This window comes from Nymphaea colorata, chromosome 1 (assembly GCF_008831285.2).
Source record: "Nymphaea colorata isolate Beijing-Zhang1983 chromosome 1, ASM883128v2, whole genome shotgun sequence".
Taxonomy (NCBI): Eukaryota; Viridiplantae; Streptophyta; class Magnoliopsida; order Nymphaeales; family Nymphaeaceae; genus Nymphaea; species Nymphaea colorata.
In genome coordinates, this window is record NC_045138.2 from 34,067,335 (window position 1) to 34,089,931 (window position 22,597).

A 22,597-nucleotide genomic window follows, 5' to 3' on the forward strand; every position below is an offset into this window, starting at 1 on the left:
CAAATCTGATCCTGATGATCTGCAGACTAGCTCGAATATAAACCATTAATGAATTTATGCAAGGATTCCATTCCTTCGCACACCTAGTTCCTGGTTTAGATATCTTTGTTTTCGTTAAAGATGAGTTGCACACTGACTGTTTTAGTGCTCACACATGTGGCTCATAAAAGGTGCAACACATTGTATACGAGAAGATGTTTGAATTAATAAAATGGTGGCTAAGTAGGTAGAGCGGGTGCAATTTAGTAGTATGAAATTTGTGCACTTCCGGATGAAAAAATTGATCTGGAATGAATGGTACAGATCACGAATGTTCAGGGGTCAAAACCTAGAACGAAGTACTTGGACCATTGTTTTGAAATGCGTTAATCAACATTTTAACAGGCATTCATTACCACCACAAGTGCTTGAAGAGACGGTTGCGATGGTGTCCAATTGAAGATCCTTTTTAGTTCACAAGAAGTGGACCGATATTCCACTTCGATGCCCATGTATCTTTTGAAGCGAGCAATTTCAATGCCCAGCAGATACTTGAGATGACCTAAAGCTTCTAGGTGAAATTCTCTGTTGCTGGACTTGTTTGAACTTGAAGGAGGTCATGGCCTCACTCTTTTAGTGATACCATCGTTACAAATTAACATTCTACATGCCATTATGTCAATTCACCAAAGTATGCAACAAGCTACCTTCGATGCTGGAAGCCAAAGGATGCCAGAAGAATATTTGGTGAACTTTGAAAATCAATGCTCGGATGACGACAATAGCCCACAGATTGGATCGACTTATACATATTCAGAGATGCAGGAGAACATATCTATCTCGTTGGTGTGATTGGTAAACTAATTATTCCTCAATTGCTGCTTGAGCCCATAAATCTTACATTTAGTTAGTAGTACACTGATTTGTTTAGCATGCAACACAGCTTAAGTGGCATCTCCATGTAAACTTCCTGATTTGAGGTTTTCGATATGCAAAAAGGCATTAACATAAACTTGATGCAGCATGCATTCGTGAAATACAGTAGTGCTTACTAGATATTCAACTGGAGCTCATGTCTAAGGTGTTCTGTAAAAGTACATCCTTTAGCAATAAGGAAAAATTCCCCCTTCAATCACGTGGGCTAAATGATATTTAATCTTTGAAATCCACTTGCATACCACGAGGCTTTCGTTCCTTCTAGACTAACAATCACTTGCCAATTGGGTTCAAGCATATGAATCTTTGAGGTTGCTTGCCAAATTAGCTTCTGAAAACTATATACTACTACATTTGTGACATGAGGTTCACGAATCGTTGGAGAAGTTCATGAGGTGGAAATTGCAAACTAGGATCAGATGACAAGTCACTGGAAGTATAAACTTCTGCTTGTTGGACTCGTGGTGTTGCAATAAATACCAGTAGTCCAGGGAGTAATAGTAATAGTTGATCAGGACACATGGCTGGACCATATTGTTGCACCATTCCCATGATGAAGGATGGTCCCGATGAGTTCAAAAATGTTGATCCACCAGTGAAGGCCAAGTTTGATTTTGGGCACGAGCTGCGCGTTGCTCTCTCCCACATTGGTGTAGTTGCCACCTTTAGTTGGTGGTCGAGGCGCAAAAACTGCGGTAGGACTAGTAAAATACAGATCAGCGATGAAGAAGGACTTCAGAATTTCTGATGATGAATTGATCGTCATACGACCATAGTTACAAGCTAGCCGATAGCCATACTTGAAGAAGCTGCATCGGCTCCTACGTAGCCATGGTAAAGGCCAATACATCCTTCTTCAGTACCATGCAAAAACTGAATATATACAGGAAGAAGAAAGGCAGTTCATAATCCGTATGATACTATTGCACTGAGATAGCATAGAACGAAAAAAGAAAGAATAGCCAAGGTCGGGCCTACTGAAAAAAAAAAAAAAAAAAAACGCATTCGGATTGGGTAGGCCCGTGTTGAACGTTATTTGGCTTAAGATCTAACCCTGTAAAAGTACTGCAAAATGTTTTCTGTTCCCAAATAGAATTTTTAAAATACATACTTTGGCCCTTCAAGAAAAAATTGTTTCTCTGCCCCTGCCGATACATATTCTATTTTGTAAAATATTAAATCAAATTAAAATGCTATAAATTATTTTTGGAGTTCATAAATTCGAAATATGAAGAAACGGGTCCACGCGTAAGGATAAGTATTGACTAATATATAGTGAGCGCGGAACGACACATACCTACAACATTATTGTATACGACGATGCAATTAATGGCAATGCAAAAGGGGAATATGAATTTGGAAACCCGCATAAATTTTGCCAACAACTGCCTATTGAGGCTCCAATTTAAAAAAAAAAAAAAATTAGAAAAAAACTAATGGCTTCATGCTGCTTACCTGATTCTCAAAATTGCTGACGTTCTTTTATTAAAGAGTTCGCTAATTTTTGAAATTATCTATTACAAGGACTGTCGCAATTCAAAGGGTTCGTCTAAGTTTGAGTAATCTATAATTACTTGATTCCATAACCGCCCTTTTTGTTGTTTATTGTCATTAACTCATTACTAGAGCAATCTAACTTCCTCTTGCCATGCCAAGTAGAGTCTGAAACGACGATACTCACTGCATCATTCCTTTTTATTACGCTTCATGAAACCAAGTATACCTCAAGAGAGAGATCCAGGAGAGGAAAAGAAATTCGGCACGACTTGAGGTGGATAGTGCCTGAGCTTTTTGTCCTTGTAGGGAAACGCAAAATCTTTCTTATTTTGGCTTGGCCTTCAACGCAATGAAGGGGCATGCAATGCAATATCATGAGGCATGTAAGAGTATATTGTATATGGGCAGAATCACATTGCGTCAGGCTGCGTGTTTGGATGGCATGGCCGTGGATTTAACCTGCTCCTCCTATATAGTTGGATCATTTAATATTCTAGAAGGCCTCCAGAGGAAGGGAAGGCCAAATTTATAACATTATTAGCTGAAAAATTGCTGCGCTTCTCCAACAAAGCTGCCAAAAAATGGTTGCTTGTGATGGAAAGCAACCTGCTTCGGACGCAAGGCCATCGTTGGACAAATTTAGATAATGGACGGTGAATAGGTAACGTGCATGCAACACAAAATCATGTTTTGTCATCGGTTATCGAGCTGGGAAGACGTATTTTCACCCAATGCACACGCATGAACATTGTTCAAAATAATTGATTACTAAAAGTTGAACATCAATGGAAGAACACTACTGATTAATATATGAATTGCCAGTAGTAGATGTACATTAAAAATCTACACGCATGCTGCAACAACATGATTCAAAACCCATCGCTCACTGAGGCCGCGATGCCGAATCAAAAATTAAAGTGATTCATGTCCAAAAGCACCACTAATCTTATGAATTGCCTTCATATTCTTGCGCATTAGTGCACATCATTATGTGAGTGAAGAGCAGGTGGCAGAAATGGAAGCGCGATACCGTTTAATCAAGCTGCAGCCTTGTTTTGTGAAAAAAAAAAAAAGAGATGGAGATCAAGGAAAAAATAAGGACTCCACGAGAAACTTCTCGATAAAGATGAAGTCTGATGTCGAACAGATATTGCTCAGGATAAAGATGAAATATCATATACCCAACAAACCCATGAAGATTTTAACTGAAAATATTCACGAACTGCTTTCATATATTGCAGATTTTAACATCCTTATCTTGTTTTGATGAAGAATGGGATTCAGGCTTGACTCTATGTTTACCTCTCAAAGTGCCGACCTATTAAATGAAGAGTCGATGTCTAGAAAAGAGAAAAGAAAACGTAAAGTAGCCTAGTGCAGACGACATAAAATACAATATTTGACATTCAGCATTACGGAGCCATGATCCTACAAAGTAAGGGACGCGACTCCTAAAGTCTCGAAACCATGGATAAGAATCATACTGGCTAACCTTCATGTCAAATCTTTTTCGTCTCCTTTCATCGTCGAAGGGCCAAAGCTTACAGCCGCCTGCGGATAAAGATTAGAGGATCTAGATATCGAATGAAAAGATCAAATTCTCCGGTCTCCTTGGGACTGTTTGGCAACAGAAACAGAATGTTACTGTTGATTTTGTTTCATTCATAAATCTGTTTCACTTTTTCGAGCCAAATTCAAATGACAGTAATAATGTGTTCCTGTTGACAAACGACCGAGAGAGATAAATGAGATAATTTCTGAGAGTGAAATTTTCACTTAGAAGGAAAATCGTCACTGTTCGCGTACTCACGGGTTATGGGCCGGAGAAGCAGCCGAACATGGTTCTTTACGTGTTTCGATGTTCATGTGTTCCTTTCACGGAATGGATGTATGATTGCAATGGATGGGCCACACAGAAATAGAATGATTGCACAGCAGCCTCAGGTGCAACTTTAATTCTGCATATTCGGAGATCTTGTTTTTTTTTTTTAATGGCAACTTGGGTTGTCGATTCTTTCTTTGTTTACAACGACAAAAAAAACTTGCTCTGCGGTTACGATAAGAAGTAAGAAGTGTCAAATTTACTTACCATCGTTCTCTGCATCTCACTAAAGTTATGGCATTTCAATTGCACAAAGTTGCCCTCATGTTGCAACTTGCAGGTGGTGGTTCGATCAGGATTTAGTCGATTCCTAGTGTATTCCATTCCACTTTTAATGCATTTTGCTATCCAGAATTTGATCCGTTTATGATCCTACTCCTGATGCAAATGCCAAAATAATTGGTAAAATTTCTTAGTCGGTAAAGGAAATCACGCGTATGAGTGGAGAAATGAGGGAAAATCAGGTCATGTTTGTAGAAGAAACTTTTAGGAGCATGTCAAACCACAACAAGTATACGATAATAAAAATGAACTGAGGTCAACGGCCGAGCACAAAGAATGAAGGCAGCCCACGGGAAGTTCTTTTTCAAATCAAACGCTGGCTGACTTGAAGTAGAAGAGGAGCCCAGACCGAGCGTACGCACTTTACTCCACTATCTCCATGTCAACGGTGTGGATAATATTGAATATTTTATGTGAACCAAATCCCATCCCGATTCAGCGATCAAATCCAAATGTGATAGCAACGAAACTAGATCTGATTGGATCCGACCCGGTTCTGGTGTGGACGTGGATCGAGCAGCCACTGTCAGTACCCGAACCGATTCGTGGGGAAGGGGCGTTCCGTAGCTGAACGCGTCATCTTCGTTAAAAAGTACGAACCCAAATCCCACGTCACCTTCACGTACACGTCTCCGGGTCCTGCGCTCTGTACTGAACTCGACCCCGAAATTACCACGCTAGGATTGTCGACTACGGAATAATGAGAGATTTCGATTATCTGTTTCCCGTTTTCCCCGTATTTCCTTATATTTGAAAATTTTCTGGTAAAGAAAATCCAGAGAAAATTGGATCAACCCTTTTCTAAAATGTTTTCAAACTCGCCGTGTGACGGAAAAATGGTCGACGGAGACATTTTTCACCCTATTAAAAGAAGCTTAAACGCGAAAAAGATTACTTCATTTTTCGCAAATTTTTGGCAATTACATCAGCAAACACGGACAGTAAACTTCACATTTTTTCTTTCTAATTTTTAGTCTAACATAACAAACGTCAACCTTGCGGTACATTAGAAAAATGTGAAGGCACCGCCAACAGGAAGGGGAAAAGAATCTCACCCTTTCCCATGCACCCAACCCTCTGCTTCCTTCCAAGGCATAAACAAAGTCCCACATGTCACTTGTCCTGCACGCTTCACACATGAGCTTCAGTGCCATCATCTGGACTTGTGGGGGCAGTTGCCACATGGTTTAATTTTTTTTTTTTAAAATTATATTTACACCTTTTATTGCCTGATATATATATATATATATATATATATCCAAAAGGGAGAAGCACTCAGCCTCCAGTTTAGAGCCATGGAAACAAGGAATGATCCTTTGTTTTCGTTAGCCTCTATCAGTCGATGCATATGATTTTGGCTTCTTAATGAAATACCAATATAATTCGACTTCGTCTTTTTCCCATTTTGTCAAAATGATTCAAAACGGCCTTTTGGAAGTAAAAAAAGAGGTTTAAGGTTGAGTCACTATAATAAATTCGTTCGTCCATCCACGTGAATCCTGATTTCTTTTTTGTTTTTTTCTAATTATTGAATCAAAGAGCCATTAGAGGAAGTATTTATTTGTACATGTTGGCGGTAGAAATTTGTGGGACTTGCTGAATTTTTGTGACAACCAATAAATTTTTGATCGATAAACAAACGGAAGGTCCGGAAACCGGTGAAAGTGATTAACTCAATTAATTGCAATTACTAAAAATCGATAAGGTAAAAAAGGAGTTGCCGTGTCGTCGCTTTGCGTGCTGCTTCTTTTTCCACCCCGTGTCTCTTTGCTTCCCTCTCCCAACTACCCATCTCTCTCTTTCTCCGCAGGGGAGTGGCTTCATTGGGGACACCAGAATGCGGTGAAGAATATCCGGCCGGCGAGCTTTCTACGGTGGTTTTGCACTGGAAGACATGGCGTCTGGGGAGAACCCCGTGTGGCTCCCCGACTACGGCCTCATCGATATGGACGACGTGGGGAATTTTGCTGGAGATTTTCCCTGCACCGTGGCGGCGGACGAATTCTACTCGGCGTTGGGTGCCGTGCCGGAGATCAGGTAGTTGTCACTGCTCTCGACTACGACGTAGAGTTTAGTTTTTGGAGTTCTTCTCTTCGTTTTGATTAATTTGAGGAGGGTTACAACACCTCACACTCTCTAGCTCGCGCTCTCTCGGTTTGTACTGGTATTGAACCGCTTATGGCGAGGACGGGGACAAGATGAACAGTTTTCTTCTTTTTCCTTTTTTCAATCTCACATCTTCTCCTGGTTTTTCCGGATATTTGTTGCTTCCAAAAGTACGTACCTGGCGTTTATTTTGGTTTCAGAAAAAATGGAGTTTAGTAACGTAAAGCGTATTTAGGTCTTCCAAATAATTTTGTTTTGTTTTCCTACTTTTCCATTGAGAAACAAATTGACCTGTTCCTGCTTGTTATCTCGTCTAAGTTTTGGTTCCTTGATTATGTTAAACAAGAAGGATTCTTTACACCATTCTCTCTTTGTGGCTTGTTAGAAGTTTCGGATGGCTAGGAGGATTATGGAGAACAGTTATAGGATTTGGGGAAAGAGAATGATATATGCGATAGCTTGAGCTGTTGCTGTGGATTCTACAAATTGAAGGGATATGCCAAACTCCTTTGTTTTGGAGCAAAATGATTGTATATTTTCTTTTGGAATTGGACGACATCTTGAAGAATGAAATATTCCCAATTTGTGCATCTCGCCAGATTGTGGAGAGAGATTTTCTTTGATTGAAATCAGAGTCCATGAAAATCGTTAGAGAATGCACCAGTTACGGGCTCCAGCGTCATCACATTGTCGTGTCCTTCTGGGATCATCAGGCCACAAGTTTCGCAGTGATCTTTAGAGGTCGTTTGGTAATAGTAACAATATTGTCCCATGAATCTGCCTCAAAAAAAAAAATGGAGCAGATTCATAAAACACTTCTTAGGATGTTTATTGAATCTACTCCATTTTTTAAGGCAGGCTAATGGGACAGTAACGGAGTGTTACTGTTGCCAGACAGCCTCTTATGTTATCATAGATGTCCTGTCAAGCCAATAGGCTGGTAGCCTGGTATATGATGATAAGTTCCTGCCTGAGAGAGTTCAGGAATGCTTTATAACTGAGGATGGTCTTTGGCTTGTTGACATGAATAGTGCCTTGAATACTGCAATCTTAGGCTTTGCCTTATCGCCATACTCCAGAGGGACGGGATTTGAGTTGGGAAGGAAGTTTTATTAGTTGGTGTGTTTCAGCTGCTACCGGAGCTGGGAACCTGATGCCTATGATCGGGATCATTAGTCTGATATTCGCTTTTGTTGCAGGCCGTTTCCACTGTCTGAGTGTGGCGACTGTGATGAAATTGTCGTTTTACAGCAAAAAGGTTTCTGTTTGGTCACTTGATTTCGTGCAGATGGAAATTAAGCTGGAGACTGAGAGAATGGGAGGACATGTACTACTAGAAGATCATATAAATCCTTTCTGTTCTTTGTCGGAAAGCTACTACCAATATTCAGTTTGTAATCAAGAGATGGGGCCATTCTGGCTTGATCATTATATTAGAGTAACGTGCACAAAAAACACAATTGCATTGTAATCCTGCAATCCGCTGTCCCACTTTAACAAAAGGTACTCAGAGATAATCTTTAAGAAACTATTGGCCACAATGTTTCTATCTGCCATCTTGTTGCTAATCGAACTGCAGAAATTACAGTAACTTGCTTTCCTTCTGGAAAACAGCGTACTGTAAAACTTAAATGCTAGGTTTTCTGGCCACCTATTCAGTAACGTGTAATTTTGGCTTCACGAACTCTTTTTGAGGATTCCATAACAGAAAGAGAAGAGGTTTTTCTGTACGAGTTTGAGCCCAATAAATTATTTTTCTTTTAGATCGAGCCAAAATATGAATATACTAATCGTACATGTCATGCTCTTTCTGCCTTTCAGTGTTGTTTATTATTATATACCCTGGGAATTATGTAGTATCAGTCTACAACTAAGCGTTGCATGTAAGTATTTGCTGTTGTTCGTGATTCCTCAACGCGAGGTCCACCTTTATTGAACCAAGGATATTTTCTGTAGGTTACTGCTAATAGAGAAAATGCTTTGTTGAAACAGGTTCACAAAATCAGGTGTATCACAATTATGCAATTGACTAATTTTTTAAGGATAATTTTGTTCTAGTGGGTGTAACACTTCATCATTGTTTTTTTGATGTTTTGAGTAGTATTCGCTAGATAACTTCGAAGGACAAAGAGGCAAAATTTATGGAATGTCTGCTGTCTTCATTGTTTAGCTATCTCCAACTTATGTGCAAATTACGACTGTCCTCTAGTGCAACATTCAACTTTCTCTGTCTTCATCTTTCAAAAAATCAACTTTGGTTTGTTGTTTTTAAGTTACTTACAATCTTTCTGCATTATGTGCAGTCCAGAAGTGAGTGGTTCATTTGAGGGTTCTGACTATCATGGGAAGTCATGTCAACTGAAACGGTATGCCTTGTGACAAATATTTTCTGATATATTTCCTACACACCCCCACTTTACCCATTGCTAAAATGTCGGGGCACATGCAAAGCAAGATTGTTGCTATAACTTTAAATGTTTAACTAATAAATCTCCTGTGCTTCTGTTGCTGTGGCATCTTTGTCATCATTATGCTCCGTAATCACGATTGGCTGTTGGAGTGTCTGCTTACACGTCTCCATAATCCTGATTTGCCCATCACCAGTATAATTTTTGAAATTTTTGGCGGCAGATGCATTTCCTTTATTACTAGTGCAATGGTCTTAGCTGGGCAATAACTATAATTATTCTCATAATGGAGAAGTTCATACTTCACCCTTCTCATTCTGGTATCCTACAAATGCTTTTGTTGCTTATTTACTGCACATCATGCTTTTGTGCTTGATATTATTTTTTGGAGCCAATCATTTTGTTTATGTCGCCTATATCACTACATGTCTCTTTAAATTTCAGCAGCAGGACTGAATCTTGTGGTGCGTATGGCTCCAAAGCAAGCAGGGAGAAGCTGCGAAGGGACAAATTGAATGACAGGTTCTCTCTCTCTCTCTCTCACACACACACACACACACTCGCGTGCGCACACACACACACACACACACACACGCGCGCGCGCGCACACACACACACACACACACACACACACACACGCGCGCGCGCGCACACACACACACACACACACACACACACATATGCATACACATGCACTGAGGTTGTTGAGATTGTCTTTATGCTGCTTGCAGGTTCTTGGAGTTGGGTTGCTTATTGGAGCCTGGAAAGAAGCCTAAGACTGACAAATCAACTATACTTTGTGATGCCATTCGGGTTGTGAATCAATTGAGAAATGACGCAGAAAAGCGAAAGGAAGAAAATGAACAACTCGAGGAAAAGGTCAAAGAATTAAAGGTGCACGTCCTTGTCTGCTCTGCTGATGAACCACACTGTTTCTTCGTTTTTCTTGATCTGTTTGATGGACAAACTGTTGAGTTGGGAACAGGTCGCCTAGTGATGCTGGATTGACTTCCTATGCTTGCACTGGTGCCCTGATGCCTAAACTATGAGGCCACTCGGACAGTTATTTGTTCCTTTCTCCTTTTCTTGTTTTATTAACGTGCCTCTCCCTGTTTTCTTTCATTTTTTGCTTGTGAATTTAACCACCGTACTGAGATGACTCATAGTTATCCTATTGAAGTCCGACAGCTTGTATAAAGAAAAGGATTGTCTGCGACTCTGCACGAGTAATTTGAAGGAGGCTGCCCAGAGCTTTTCTTCACAAACTTGCTAGTCCTTAATCATGACTTCTTGGCAACTTGTTAGTGCGAAAGAACATTGGTGTTGCCTTCTGAAAAAGATTGCATACGTTTTGCAGGCGGAGAAAAGTGAACTTCGTGAGGAAAAGTTAAAGCTAAAAGCTGATAAAGAAAGGCTGGAACAGCAGATGAAAGCAATAACCATGCCTGCAGGTTTCCTACCTCATCCTGCAGCATTTCAGGCAGCATTTGCCGCTCAAGCCCCAGCTCCTGGTGTAAAACCTATGCCGTTTATGGGTTACCCTGCAATGCCCATGTGGCAATTCCTGCCACCAGCGCTAGTTGATTCGTCAAAGGATCCTGCAGGAGTCTCTCCTGGTGCTTAGGTTGCAGTCCCCTTCTGACTGTCATTTCTGACTGTCAATTTTTCATACTTCATTTTCCCCTTGCTATGGTACTTCTAGAGTGAACTGCTCTATTTCTAATTTTCTTGGAGATGCTTTAAGTACAACCTATGTAAGACAATTGAGGCTTTGGCTTGTAAATGGGCAATAATTTTTTTGTCGATGGTCAACAAGAAATCTCAAACCCATTTTGGTGCATTTCTACTTCCAACAAGACGGATATTGAAACTGCCGGAGGCCTTGGGCTTAGCCATTTTGCTTCCTCTCTCAACATCAGCTGCATGATCTTTTATATCCATTCAAATATTTGTATGATTTTTTACTTGGAAGACGCAGTGGCGGGCCTAATTTGCACTAATTTGCAGCTTGAGGATGGTAAATACATGCAGTAGCTGTATGGGGCCAAAATATGACTGCAGAGGAACAAAACATGGCACGATTAATAGTAACCTTAATGATTAAAGTTTCGGAACTTGTGTAATTTGGGCTGCTAACGATTTGTTTTTACAACTTACAGTTGATTGTGCTCTGCTCTTTCAGGGAGTTTACATTTGAACATGGGGGCAATCCTCTCTCTTTTGTCCTTCTCACTTGTCCTTTTTTTGTCACAGTTATCTTTTTGGGTATAAGATTGGTGGATTTTAGGAAGGAAAATAGATGTCAAAAGTTTGAGGCCGGTTAATGTCGTTGTTCCCATGTTTATATATATATATATATATATATATATATACTTCTCACCTGGCGTTGTGGTATCACTTGATGGTACAAGGAAAGGTCCAAGGTTCGAAAGCTGGTAGAGCCAGAGAACCATGTAAGAGTTATATATATATATATATATATATATATATATGCTTCTCACCTGGCGTTGTATTATCACTTGATGATGGTATAAGTAAAGGGCCAAGGTTCGAAAGCTGGTAGAGGCAGAGAACCATGTAGGGTTAATTGATGCTTTTATAAAGTGCAACATGTAGAGTTACTTTCTTGAAAAAGTAAAATAACAAACAAATTGTACTTGCACATTAGACTAATGTGCAGGTGGGTCCTATAAATTCTATGGGCCTTTTAATTTCGGTATGGTGATACCTTATTTTTAGGTCGGATTCCGTCAAGGTGTCTGACCAATCTCAGAAACTACAAGCTCTTTCACCAAACGAGTGCGCAGGAATAGGATAAAACCTCAAGCAATAGTTAATCGTCAAAGGTAGAATAAGCAAACTATGAAACAAATATTTTATTGACCAAGTATGATACTAGGGAATACTTATTGACCAACAAGCAATTTGTCACACAGCCGATTTACAAAATTTCACATACAAGCCCATGAAAATAGCACAAACACATCACTTCAATATAGAACTCAACTTGAATCTGACCATTCATGAGACACTAGACGGACGTGATCAGGAGCAGAGCCACCAGTACCAAGTACCCGAGGTGCGGCCCGAAATTGGGCGACGAGCTGGAAGTCGTCCGTGATGCAGTGTTCGTCGAGGAGCCGAGAGTGCCTGTGACCACCGAAGGGTTGCCCGTGTTGGTACCTGAGAATGGCGTATCTGGTGGCGGCAATTCTGGCTGGGTGGCCGGTGACAGGACGAAGGGGTGCTGCCGGGTGCCGGGAGCGACGGTTTCGATCTCGACCTTCATGCCGAGGTTGCAGTGGCCGGGCACTCCGCAGATGAAGTACCTCTTCCCGATGGTGGTGAGAGGGATGGCCGTATCGCCGTCGTTGTGTGAGCTGAGGGGGTTGGTCACCTGGCAGGCGTCGAAGTCGGACTTCGGCACCTCCACAACATCGTGGACGATGGCTACATACCGGAAAACTGCAGCAAACATTGCCGGAAAGAGTTAAGGAGATATTGAGCTTAAGCTGATCCCCATGAAAGCTGCTCACACAGCAGGACTCTGTTTGGTGTAGCAAACGTGCCTCACGGAGGTGTGTGATAGAGAAATGCAGTAGTAGTAAGTAGTAACAGATGATAAAACTTACTCAAAGTGTCTCCTGGGTGAAACGCTTGAAATGATGCCCAGGCCTGCAAGCTCGTTGACATGTCCCAGTTGCCAGTGGGAGCTCCCACAGTGTGATTGGTACATTCCCCCATGTTAATAAGCACTGCCATGATGACCACTGCCACGCTAATCTTGATAGCTGCCATTAATGCTCTATTTCAGTCCTAGAGCGGAAGAGAGGCCGTGGGAGAGGAGTGACGAACAGAAGCAGGGTGGTCAACTATATATACGAGAATGATACGTGAATGTTTCGTTCAAAAAGAATACGATACTTTTTGATGTATGGAATTGGAGTGGTTCGTCATGATTGATGGGGCTTTAGTGAGAAGAAGCGAGTGGTTAAATGAGCTGGTATGGGTTTTGTTGGAACCGTGTTTTAATTCTGGAAAAGTGAGTGAGTGGTTAGCATCAAAGTGCCGGCAGGTATTAGTTTCTTTATTTTCTTTGTTAATTATCGTTTATGAAATAAAGTTTGGTTTCTTTATTTTCTTCGTTAATTATCGTTTATGAAATAAAGTTTGGAGTTATTGATATATGCTGAGCTGGGTTTGGTTCAATTTGGGAGCTTCAGGTGGGTTAACCAAATCCACTAGAGCTGACTTGTGATTTGAATAATATCGAAAGAGTAGGAGACACTTGGAGGTTTTCAGTTTGTCTGGAGAATGTACTAATCTTGTGGTTTAGTTCTGTTTATATAAAGATGTCAGCGGCCAAATGTTTATTGACATCAAGGAAACTTCGGATTCGATCAAGTGGGGATCAAGAAAAGAACGCTGCTCACCAGGTCCCCAAGTTCAAAGTTGGGCTTCCCTAATCAGATCCTTCCAATGTATGAATCTGAGTCGGACCCGATAAATAGCCAAATTATTGGTTACTCCTGGCCATCAAATGGCTAAACCAGATGTAAAGCTGTCCGACCGATTACCCCACTTAACAAAATTAGACGGATTGAGAATCACAATAGATCTGAAGTGCATCTGGATCCCGTCTCCAATCCGATCCAAAAAATTAACCAACCAATTACGTGTACGCATGTTTTTCATTCATTCTTTGTTTCATTTCATTCTTTTTCCTTCGATCTGTTACTTCCTTTCCTCATTTGTTGAGATCATATGGGATGATCCACAATTTATAAAAGTTCTATAGGTCGCTTATGAATACACGTAGCTTCAACTTTAAAACAGAAGAAGCACTTTATAGGTTTTACATTTATAACATCTCATGCATCAACAACTTGGCGCCATTAATTCACAAGCTACCCCTGCTAAATGGGCAGAACCTGTACGTGCACAATTTTTTTCAATTCTACAGGCCAGTCATGGATGATAGACCATTTGTGTGACTATGGGTCTCCTGGCTTATTTGATCGGAAACATGAAATGAAACAATATATTTGCCATTGAGATAATTTGATATTAGAAAGATCGACTCATTACTTCATTTGCGATAAAAAAATCGACTTCACATTTTAGTCTTCAATAGATTTTTAAGTACCGAAATTTCATTTGCATTAGTACTCGGCTTAGGCAAATAAACTTTTTATCAGGTTATCATTCGAAGGATCTGCGGATTATATCATTAAGGACAATATGCCATACCTGAAATTGAAATATGATCCGAAATTGATCATGTTCTTTAGCAGGTCCTAATATCCAAGTGATCTGTGAAATTGGATGATTAAATGTTGAACTGCCCTGCGTACTCCAGCTTAATTAACAATTTTAAAAAACTGACTTGTGTTTCAATATTTTGCGAACTCAGTAAGCTGAAACTACGTCACACAGAAACCTATTGAACCATTTTTGACTTTGTAAACACAGGGTTTTTGGAGCTCACCATTTTTTTTTCATCATCACTAATTGAACATGAATGAAACTAAATCATATCGAAATTGGAGGTTTCCGAACTCTTTGAATAGATATAAGAAAAAACAACTATCCATGATGTTGTTCACACCCAAACATTAAACATAAAATTCAACACGGCAGCTTGAATCCCATGTGCTTTCCTTGACTGCTCTCTCTCCAAACATTCAGTGCCCCAAAGCTAGTAATCAACACAGTGCTTATTGCCATTATGGTGGCGACCAAGAACACTATGAGTGATGCTCTACCATATCTTTTTATTGGTTTTTGTATGACTACCAGGCCGATCCATGAAGAAATAAAGCACAGAGTGGAAAAACAGAGCGCATAGTCCAGGTGTTTAAGGCCCAGTAACAGATACTGAACTGCAGACATAGAGGCAGAAAAGGAAACCATAAAAGAGGTAGTCGCTGCTGCTATCTGCCAATCAAAACAAAGGTCATCAGCTCTCTAGGTGGATCTTTAAACTCAAGGCAAACATAAAACAGAATATAAGCTCATTTCAGCTTATTTGCTAATTGCTATATCTTCGTGCTTAGGAGCAACACAGCTTTTGGATATAGTGTTGGAAGCTAGAACCTATTGCAGTACTGTACCTGATAATTCAGGCACAGATTTAGGAATAGTCTTTTTCTCTGGTTGTTTCCATTTCTTTTACCTGTCAACGCTTGTTTAGTTGTTTTTGTTTTCGGCATGCTGTCCTTGTTCAAAGAAATCCAGCAAATTTGCTTCTTATTATCTGTTGATGTTCTGTGGAAACTACTGAATCCAAAGCAAATAGTGCAGTTGGTAGTAAAATCAAATTCATGGACGTGAAAAGGTTAAACGTACATGAGGGGGGATTCCCATCTGAAGAAGAATTGGGCTTATAATCATCCCTCCAGCAATTCCAAAGAGGCCACTCAAAGAACCAGATGCAACAGCTATTAGCAGAAACAGAAGCTTTGCCCTACCTTGCACGCTCCCCAGCGTCTGGTCCTACGAAAACCCCCCACGTTTGAGTAACAAAGTTCTAATTGATTAAATTGACAAATTTTATCGTCATACCTGTCCAAAGGAGTGATGGTCTACTGTGATCTTCTCCATAAGTAAAATGTATACCGTGAAAAGTATAGCAAGAGGAACTTGACATCCAAAGAGTAGCCAGTACCCTACTCCACAAGGCTTCAGGTGAATCAAACTCTGCATGCACATCAAAACACTAGAATCATGATAGAAAGAATTGTAACATGGTTGCCTTATACGGAGTTTCAATTACTTTTTCAAGACGATCCACGAAAATATCATTATAACAGAGTACGCAACAATCGATGAGCTGCACCACTGACACGAAATTTATGTATGAATCAGAGAAGAACTGACATAGGCGCCCGAAATGCAAAATATACGGTCAATTCAAGACATTAAGTCACAGGCCACTGTTCAGAGAAACTCTAGACAAGAAATAAAGCCTGCAGAACTGTAAAGCTGTTACAGATCATAGGCGTACAACGTTTGGCGACCAGGTCAGGCATGATATATTGCTGGTGTTGTCTACTGAGGGCGTTAATTTTGCACGGATATTATCTGCTCCAAGCTCCCACGCTAGAGACTATTTACCCAAAAGTTTATTCATCATTCTGAGAAATCTAACCAGATATAGACACTAACAATGTTTGTGCACCACTTTTCGCATACCTCGGCTCTGTTACAGATTTAGAGTGCCATATTCTTCCCTCCCAAAATAATCATCGATTCTCATCTTCTGATTCATCCCTATCCAACCCAAATCAAACATAAACGCGCACACGCGCATAGATGGATGCACGCACACAAAAAAAAGAAAAAGAAAAAAAGAAGAAGAAGATCCAGGAAGAATACAAGAACCGAAAGGGAAAATGGACGTAAACGAAATAATTTTTTCATGATCATAAATTTTAGTTTTTCTTATCTGAAGCTGGGATTCTTTTTTTTCTCCAATTGGTAAAAGCTGAAACTGTGATAAGATGGTAAATAACAGAAGAAATTTATGCCGTCCAAGATAAGGTCATTTTCTTAGAATTTTTATTTGAGTAGATTGGTTAGGACATTGTTCAGATTCTTTTAGGAAGGGAACAAGCGGCCAAAAAAAACTGCATCCTCCCTGAGCCCAAGTGATCAGATTCTTTTACGAAGGGAACGAGCCGCTAAGAAAAACTGAAGTCTTCCTGAGCCCAAGAAACCATTCAGAAAAGGCTAATTCTCGCAGTAAAATGTTGTTAATCTGGTATATAAATAAATATAGCACAATCTGAACAATACCTGTCCCTGAAGATCCCCCCGCAAAATCTGAAGCACAAAGAAGGACATCCAAATAGCGGCCAGGATGCCAAGTTTTCTCCAAGGAAGCACAGAGCCTCTATGGCTTTCAACATTTAAAATTGGCACTACCAAACTCGCAACTTCACCGACCTCTTTGTTTTCAAGCCGACAACCTTGCTCAGTCTCCTGCTTCCATCTTCTAAACCCAGCTTTCCATGTTGTGAACGTAGAGAAAGAAAGAAAAAATGCAAACAGCATAGTTATCAACCACTCAGGAAACATAACATTACAGATCACCCCAACACTTACACCAAGCAGCAAACATGGCTCAGTCATCAGTGTTATGTCGTAGTCAATGAGTGGCTTGTTGCTAAAATTTGGGTGTTTGGCAGGCAAGTGGTAGATAACGTTCGCAACAGTGCTTCCAGTGACCATGAGAGCAGAAATAGAGGCTGAAGTTTTCATGTCTAGTCCTGCTACCAGATTCAATATTGGTATATACAGACCGCCACCACCGAGCCCACCTGCGCTCGAAATAGACGAGGCAAAGAAACTCAACAGGCCTGCTAGGATCAATCCAGACTCCAAATTCATCTGAGGTAGCCTCTTAGCTGCGGTATAGTGATGAATCATGCCAGAAACATGGTTTGCAAGAGGACGGAAACTACACTCCCTCAGTTCTCCCATGGTTGCTTGCTACTTGTTCTTGAGTTCGATGCGCCAGCAAGATGCAGCTCAGGGACGTGCTTGAGCTCCTCCTTTAAAGGAATTTTATTTCTTGGGACAAAGGTGTTGGAACTTGGAAGGTCTTCAACTCTTACGGCAAAAACCACAAGCATCGTATAAAAGAAAAGAAGAAAATAGAAGAGATCTTTTACACAAATTCACTTCATTACCTCACATTTTTTATAATGGTGTATTACAAATATATATATAGCGTGTCAATTCATACAAAGAAATGAAACCACCATGACTCATTACCAAGTTCCAGTCTCCCATCACGATGGCCAATTATTTTATATTTATCGCCACTACACTTAGATGAAGAGAGACACCTCACCACACGCATGCATGGACCATAAAAGACCATTACTAACACCACTATTTTAAATTAATTTTTGTTTACCACAACACACAACCTATTAACACCACTATTTTAAATTAATTTTTGCTTACCACAACACAAAACCAAAGAGGCTCCTTGCATATTCGCATTGAAGCACAACATTTGTGCCGTTCATTACTTTCAACGTGTAGTACCATCTTCAATCATGGCACCTTTAGACATCGTAATATCCTGGTGCAATTTATTGAGAGTCAACACCAAGAGACAGCATGAACCATAATTACGATGCGTTGCCCATTACTACGAGCATCACTCTCAGAAGGTTCTTATATATATATATATATATATATGTATGTATGTTCATGCTGCCTGGATTTGGATTCCTCTCAGGAACATGCCCAAGAAGAAGATTCCAAGCGATAATAGCAAGTGGAGCATGATCGGGACGTCGGGTTCACTGTCCTATACAACGTTGAAGACAAGGCAAAATACAATACAATGGGCGACCCCATATCAAAAAGGGTACAATTAAAATAGCCAGTTACTTAGTTTGTCGTGTGGTATTTATCTTGATCCATTAAGGAAGTAGTTTGTCGCGTAGTATTTATCTTGATCCATTAAGGAAGCCTGCAGGTTAGACATGAAACCATTTTGGTTGTGAAACTTTGCCAGGATTGTGTTTTAGTTCATGCAGAGGAGGTGATAAAGACGACCGAAGTGAGCTTCATTGGAGCAACTTCTTTGCATTTCAATTGATATCAGTCAAGGAGATCAAGAATGTCATTTGTTTTATTTGCATACTAAAAGAGCGTGGGGTCTATTTTGTCTGTCTTCCTGCTTCATTTTAGTTCTCCCCTTGTGATTTTGATGGGGAATGGTGGTGGGAAGGATTTCTTTTGGGAAGAGAAACCTTTCGTAAAATGAACGAGGCTCGCCAATTACTACCAAAGAAAGTAAGGGTTCTAAGAAATTGTGAAGACTTTCCAGAAATCATTATTTATGCATTATCTGAGTTACAGGTTGAGGATCAGTTCCACAACCATAAAGGGTGCTTGGCTTAGGCTCAGGAAAGACCAGAAGGTTGCAACTAAGCTGATATTCGTGACAGGTTGAGGGCCTGTTCCACAACCATAAAGGGTGCTTGGCTTAGCCTCAAGAAGGACCAGAAGGTTCCAACTAAGCTGATATTCGTGACAGGTTGAGAACCTGTTCCACAACCATAAAGGGTGCTTGGCTTATGCTCAAGAAGGACCAGAAGGTTCCAACTAAGCTGATATTCGTGACAGGTCAGTCGGTACTTTCAGCTAGCAAACTGAGACTTGTAGTACCGATACGACGTCAAGTTCTGACGTCAACATACAGCCGGGCTCCTTTGTTTTTATTCCTTGCTTTTGTCCATAATTTTTTTCGGCAATAAACTACCTCGCAGGCGGCAATCCATTATCGGAACCATATTCGCAGTTTTTCAAGAGAAAAGGTTGGAAAGGAATCTTGCTAATAAAAAAAGTATCGCAGACACGGAAGGGCCCAACCGGGTTCGAACCGGTGACCTCTTGATCTGCAGTCAAATGCTCTACCACTGAGCTATGGACCCCCAGTTGATCTTTGAACCGTTGCTTTCCCAAATAATCCCTGTTCAATTCATTTATAATGGCTTCTCGGACCACGGGTCCACGAGGATCATACGGGTTAAAGCTGGAAACTTAAAAAGAAAAATAAAACTGGTCATATGAGGTTCTTCATAACTAAACCTATTGTGTTGGTACAATTAGTAACGTTAAATCAGACGAGATTTTATTTTGCAATTTTCGATGCTTGTGCGAGACAGCTAGGAAGCTAATCTGAGATAGGTATAAAGTCCGCTATTAAGGACAGTGGAAGGACACCACTAGGACCCTTTTTTTTTATTTATAGGCCCCACCGTAACTTGCTGCTGAGGCAAATCAAAGATTTGATTAGAATCAACAAGTGGTGGGGATTCAACACTTTATGAAATATATTCGACGTCAAGATTATGTTATGTATTAACTCCATGTGAGGCATGCAGAGAAGCAAGAACTTAGTCCATGTTGAGCCGAATGGGCCGGTTTTCTCAAACAAGCTCCAAGGATCCATCATCAGTTCCTGTCATTACCAACTTCTTTCCTTACATAACCTTAACCTGGATTATATCAAGAAAATGATGAAGATGGAATTCGAAATGCATGGTTCAGCAATATATTGTTATCAAATATTGTACAGTCGCTACTTTATTATTGTCATATGTGCCAACCAACTGTTACGCATTAGATGAAAGACGTGTCAGGCCGAAACAAGGCAAACGAGCGTCACCTTTTTCAAGGTGTTACCAACTTTCATTTTTTCGTGAAAGTGCTTTCACTTTCGTCTAGCATTCAAAGATTGAGGGATAGTGGACAAAATGATAATATCGAATTTGTAGGAGGAAATAATGTTGATTACCAATCTGTCTTCTTCTTATTAGACGCAAGTGCAGGGCACAATCAGCCAAGAACACGTCTTCAATGGAGCTTACGACCACCACAATTCTTCGGGGTCCGTCCCTTTGCATCTGAAAGTTGATCTTTTTTCTTATCTGAGGAAACTTTTAGTTTGGTCGATCGAAAGAAAACTGACTCACTAATTTTTTTCCGGTTGCAAATTTTATGGTGAGTACTTATTTATTTTGTTCAAGACATTTTTACCTCTGACAAAAATAACAAAGCGAGGTCCCTTGATAGTTGCCGCTAAACTAAGGTGGTGTTTGATGAGGTCTGAATTGTGGAATTCTAAAATTAAAATTCACTTTTTTGTATCATCAAACAAAGAATGTTGATTTCTTGAATCAAAATTCTTGAACTATGACTTTACCCTAAGGAGTGAAATTATGATTTCAGAATTTCATAATTTTTTCATCTTTTTTTTAGGGCACTTGTCATAGTAGTTTTAATTCATCAAACACATTCTTTCCATTTCTAGAATCAAAATTCCAGACTATCATACACAAAAGAAAATTAAAACTGGAATTTTCATTCCAATTGCAATATGAGGTGAAATTTTGTTTCTAGAATTTTAATTCAAAACGCACATGAAAGTCTAGTAGGTATGGAAGTTAATTAGCTTTGTCTTGGCATTCATGCTAGAAGAAGATGTTAATTGGCTTCTATGCTTAATTTGGAAGTTGATAGTTAAACATGAAGCGACACTTTCTTGAAGGTTGAAGCATCTGTCACTAGAATTTAGGTGTCCGAACGTTCTTCTCTGAACCTTCATTAATCCATTGTCCCACTCGGTGCCAATAATATGCGAGTTCTGACTTTCACTTTCTCCTTCCCACCTCATCCCAACTTCCTTTCCTCTTTGCCCTATCTAGAGCCTTGATAAGAAAGCTACCAACTACTTGAGAACTTAGTGCAATTTGAGTTCAGAGTTTCTACATTCTATGAGTCACCAAATATTATTCCAAAATCTTGTTTCTCACCATTCGCTTTAATGGGGATCATGATCTGACCATCCAGGGATGAAACTTGACAAGTAAAACCACAAGCAGATCGTCCTCCTGATCTGCCCAGCAGCTAACACTAACAGCAGGGGAACTTCACCGCCCGTGCGAGCCCCGTTCTTCGGTTCGCCTGAAAGAGAGCAGGTGACCGCTTCTCTTCGCGAGCTATCGACAATGAGCTCCGCCGTTGTTGTGGGCAGGCATCTGGAGGAGAGGCGTTCACCAGTGTGCACGATTCCGGTCGAGGAAGGCGTCGAACTCGCCGCCAGCAGCACCGCAACAGCCCCTGCTCCGCCTGTGGGCAAGATGTGAAGGCATTGACACTCGAAAGGGCGGGAACGGGCTCCGCCCATGGAATTGCCGCCTGCCAGCAGACTCGATGGTCCAAATCAAATCAGTTGGTTCCACGGCTCTGACTTGGGTTTGCCCAAGAATAGAGTCCAAGTTCATGTTTCATGCCCAAAACCTCCACTAAAGCTGCCACCTTGATCACCAGCAGGAGGATCCCACCACCGTCGCATGCACGGCGGAAGAGAGGTGGGCCATCTTCTTGAACACATCCAAAAATTTTTAGGATGAAGAATCATTTTGGTAGAACAAATCATTTAAAATTCGTCGAGAACGACCCTTTCCAACCTGAGGAGAGTGACGCAGAGCATTCAGATCAAGATGATTTCAAATATTGTAAATAAATCCAGATGTAAAATCCATCCCTTCTCTCCATATAAAGGGATTTGCGTGGGTTGAAAGTTTGAAAGAAATGAAATGCAAGCTGTTGTTAGGTTTCTTAACTGCACAGGCAAGTTCAAACTCCCTCCTCCATGTCTACGTTGTTGATCGGCTGATGCTTAAAATAGGACGGCGAAAGAGTTGGAAAACTTACTGGAGTGGCTCGATGAGAATTTTCTCTCGCCAGAGCTTCAACTGTGGCCCTGGGCATGAAGATGAAAGAGGTACTATGATCGAGAGCGAGTGAAAGAACTACTTCATCATTTACAGCACATTTACAAGCTTGTGATTGGCAAAACTTAAGATCGCCCTGGGCCAAAAATGCTTTTTCCTACTCTAGTTTTCAAAAGTTTCATAAGGGAAAATTTATTATTATGGCTCACCCAGCAGTGCCTCGTCCACCATTTCTTCTCATC

General features: G+C 40.5%; 3 protein-coding genes and 1 non-coding gene across 7 annotated transcripts; 1 reads left to right on the forward strand and 3 right to left on the reverse strand.

The window, feature by feature from the left end:
• Positions 1–6,309: 6,309 nt before the first annotated feature.
• LOC116245850 (transcription factor bHLH115-like) lies at positions 6,310–10,930 on the forward strand. Of its 3 annotated transcripts, none has more exons than XM_031617429.2 (5): positions 6,312–6,613; positions 8,986–9,048; positions 9,535–9,612; positions 9,822–9,984; positions 10,448–10,930. In XM_031617429.2, the coding sequence occupies exons 1-5, from the start codon at positions 6,471–6,473 to the stop codon at positions 10,712–10,714; spliced, it is 714 nt and encodes a 237-aa protein (XP_031473289.1). In that variant the 5' UTR covers positions 6,312–6,470; the 3' UTR covers positions 10,715–10,930. The 3 variants fall into 3 exon arrangements, with proteins under 3 accessions (XP_031473291.1, XP_031473289.1, XP_031473290.1); XM_031617430.2 differs by having other exon boundaries at positions 9,538–9,612; XM_031617431.2 differs by lacking the exon at positions 8,986–9,048 and having other exon boundaries at positions 6,310–6,613.
• A 1,075-nt stretch (positions 10,931–12,005) lies between these two features.
• LOC116245926 (mavicyanin-like) lies at positions 12,006–12,921 on the reverse strand. Its single transcript, XM_031617543.2, has 2 exons — positions 12,723–12,921; positions 12,006–12,555 (listed from the first exon to the last, which is right to left on the reverse strand). The coding sequence occupies exons 1-2, from the start codon at positions 12,886–12,888 to the stop codon at positions 12,122–12,124; spliced, it is 600 nt and encodes a 199-aa protein (XP_031473403.1). The 5' UTR covers positions 12,889–12,921; the 3' UTR covers positions 12,006–12,121.
• A 1,726-nt stretch (positions 12,922–14,647) lies between these two features.
• On the reverse strand, positions 14,648–17,690 carry LOC116266801 (sulfite exporter TauE/SafE family protein 5-like). Of its 2 annotated transcripts, none has more exons than XM_031648194.1 (4): positions 16,888–17,690; positions 15,655–15,789; positions 15,439–15,579; positions 14,648–15,027 (listed from the first exon to the last, which is right to left on the reverse strand). In XM_031648194.1, the coding sequence occupies exons 1-4, from the start codon at positions 17,572–17,574 to the stop codon at positions 14,719–14,721; spliced, it is 1,272 nt and encodes a 423-aa protein (XP_031504054.1). In that variant the 5' UTR covers positions 17,575–17,690; the 3' UTR covers positions 14,648–14,718. The 2 variants fall into 2 exon arrangements, with proteins under 2 accessions (XP_031504054.1, XP_031504049.1); XM_031648189.1 differs by having other exon boundaries at positions 15,439–15,585.
• Positions 17,691–19,475: 1,785 nt separating this feature from the next.
• Positions 19,476–19,547, reverse strand: TRNAC-GCA (transfer RNA cysteine (anticodon GCA)). Its single transcript has one exon. It is a non-coding gene; the product is annotated as a tRNA-Cys (tRNA).
• Between the last annotated feature and the right edge of the window lie 3,050 nt (positions 19,548–22,597).

Excerpts from the sequence above, each read along its gene's own strand:
- LOC116245850 (XM_031617429.2), top strand. The coding sequence starts at position 6,471 with ATGGCGTCTGGGGAGAACCCCGTGTGGCTCCCCGACTACGGCCTCATC. Across the intron at positions 9,613-9,821 it reads AGGGACAAATTGAATGACAG|GTTCTTGGAGTTGGGTTGCT; the intron begins GTTCTCTCTCTC and ends TGCTGCTTGCAG. Across the intron at positions 9,985-10,447 it reads AAAAGGTCAAAGAATTAAAG|GCGGAGAAAAGTGAACTTCG; the intron begins GTGCACGTCCTT and ends TACGTTTTGCAG.
- LOC116245926 (XM_031617543.2), bottom strand. The coding sequence starts at position 12,888 with ATGGCAGCTATCAAGATTAGCGTGGCAGTGGTCATCATGGCAGTGCTT. Across the intron at positions 12,556-12,722 it reads TCACCCAGGAGACACTTTGA|TTTTCCGGTATGTAGCCATC; the intron begins GTAAGTTTTATC and ends TGTTTGCTGCAG.
- LOC116266801 (XM_031648189.1), bottom strand. The coding sequence starts at position 17,574 with ATGGGAGAACTGAGGGAGTGTAGTTTCCGTCCTCTTGCAAACCATGTT. Across the intron at positions 15,790-16,887 it reads GGGGGGATCTTCAGGGACAG|AGTTTGATTCACCTGAAGCC; the intron begins GTATTGTTCAGA and ends ATGTGCATGCAG. Across the intron at positions 15,028-15,438 it reads AGATGGGAATCCCCCCTCAT|ATAGCAGCAGCGACTACCTC; the intron begins GTACGTTTAACC and ends TTTGATTGGCAG.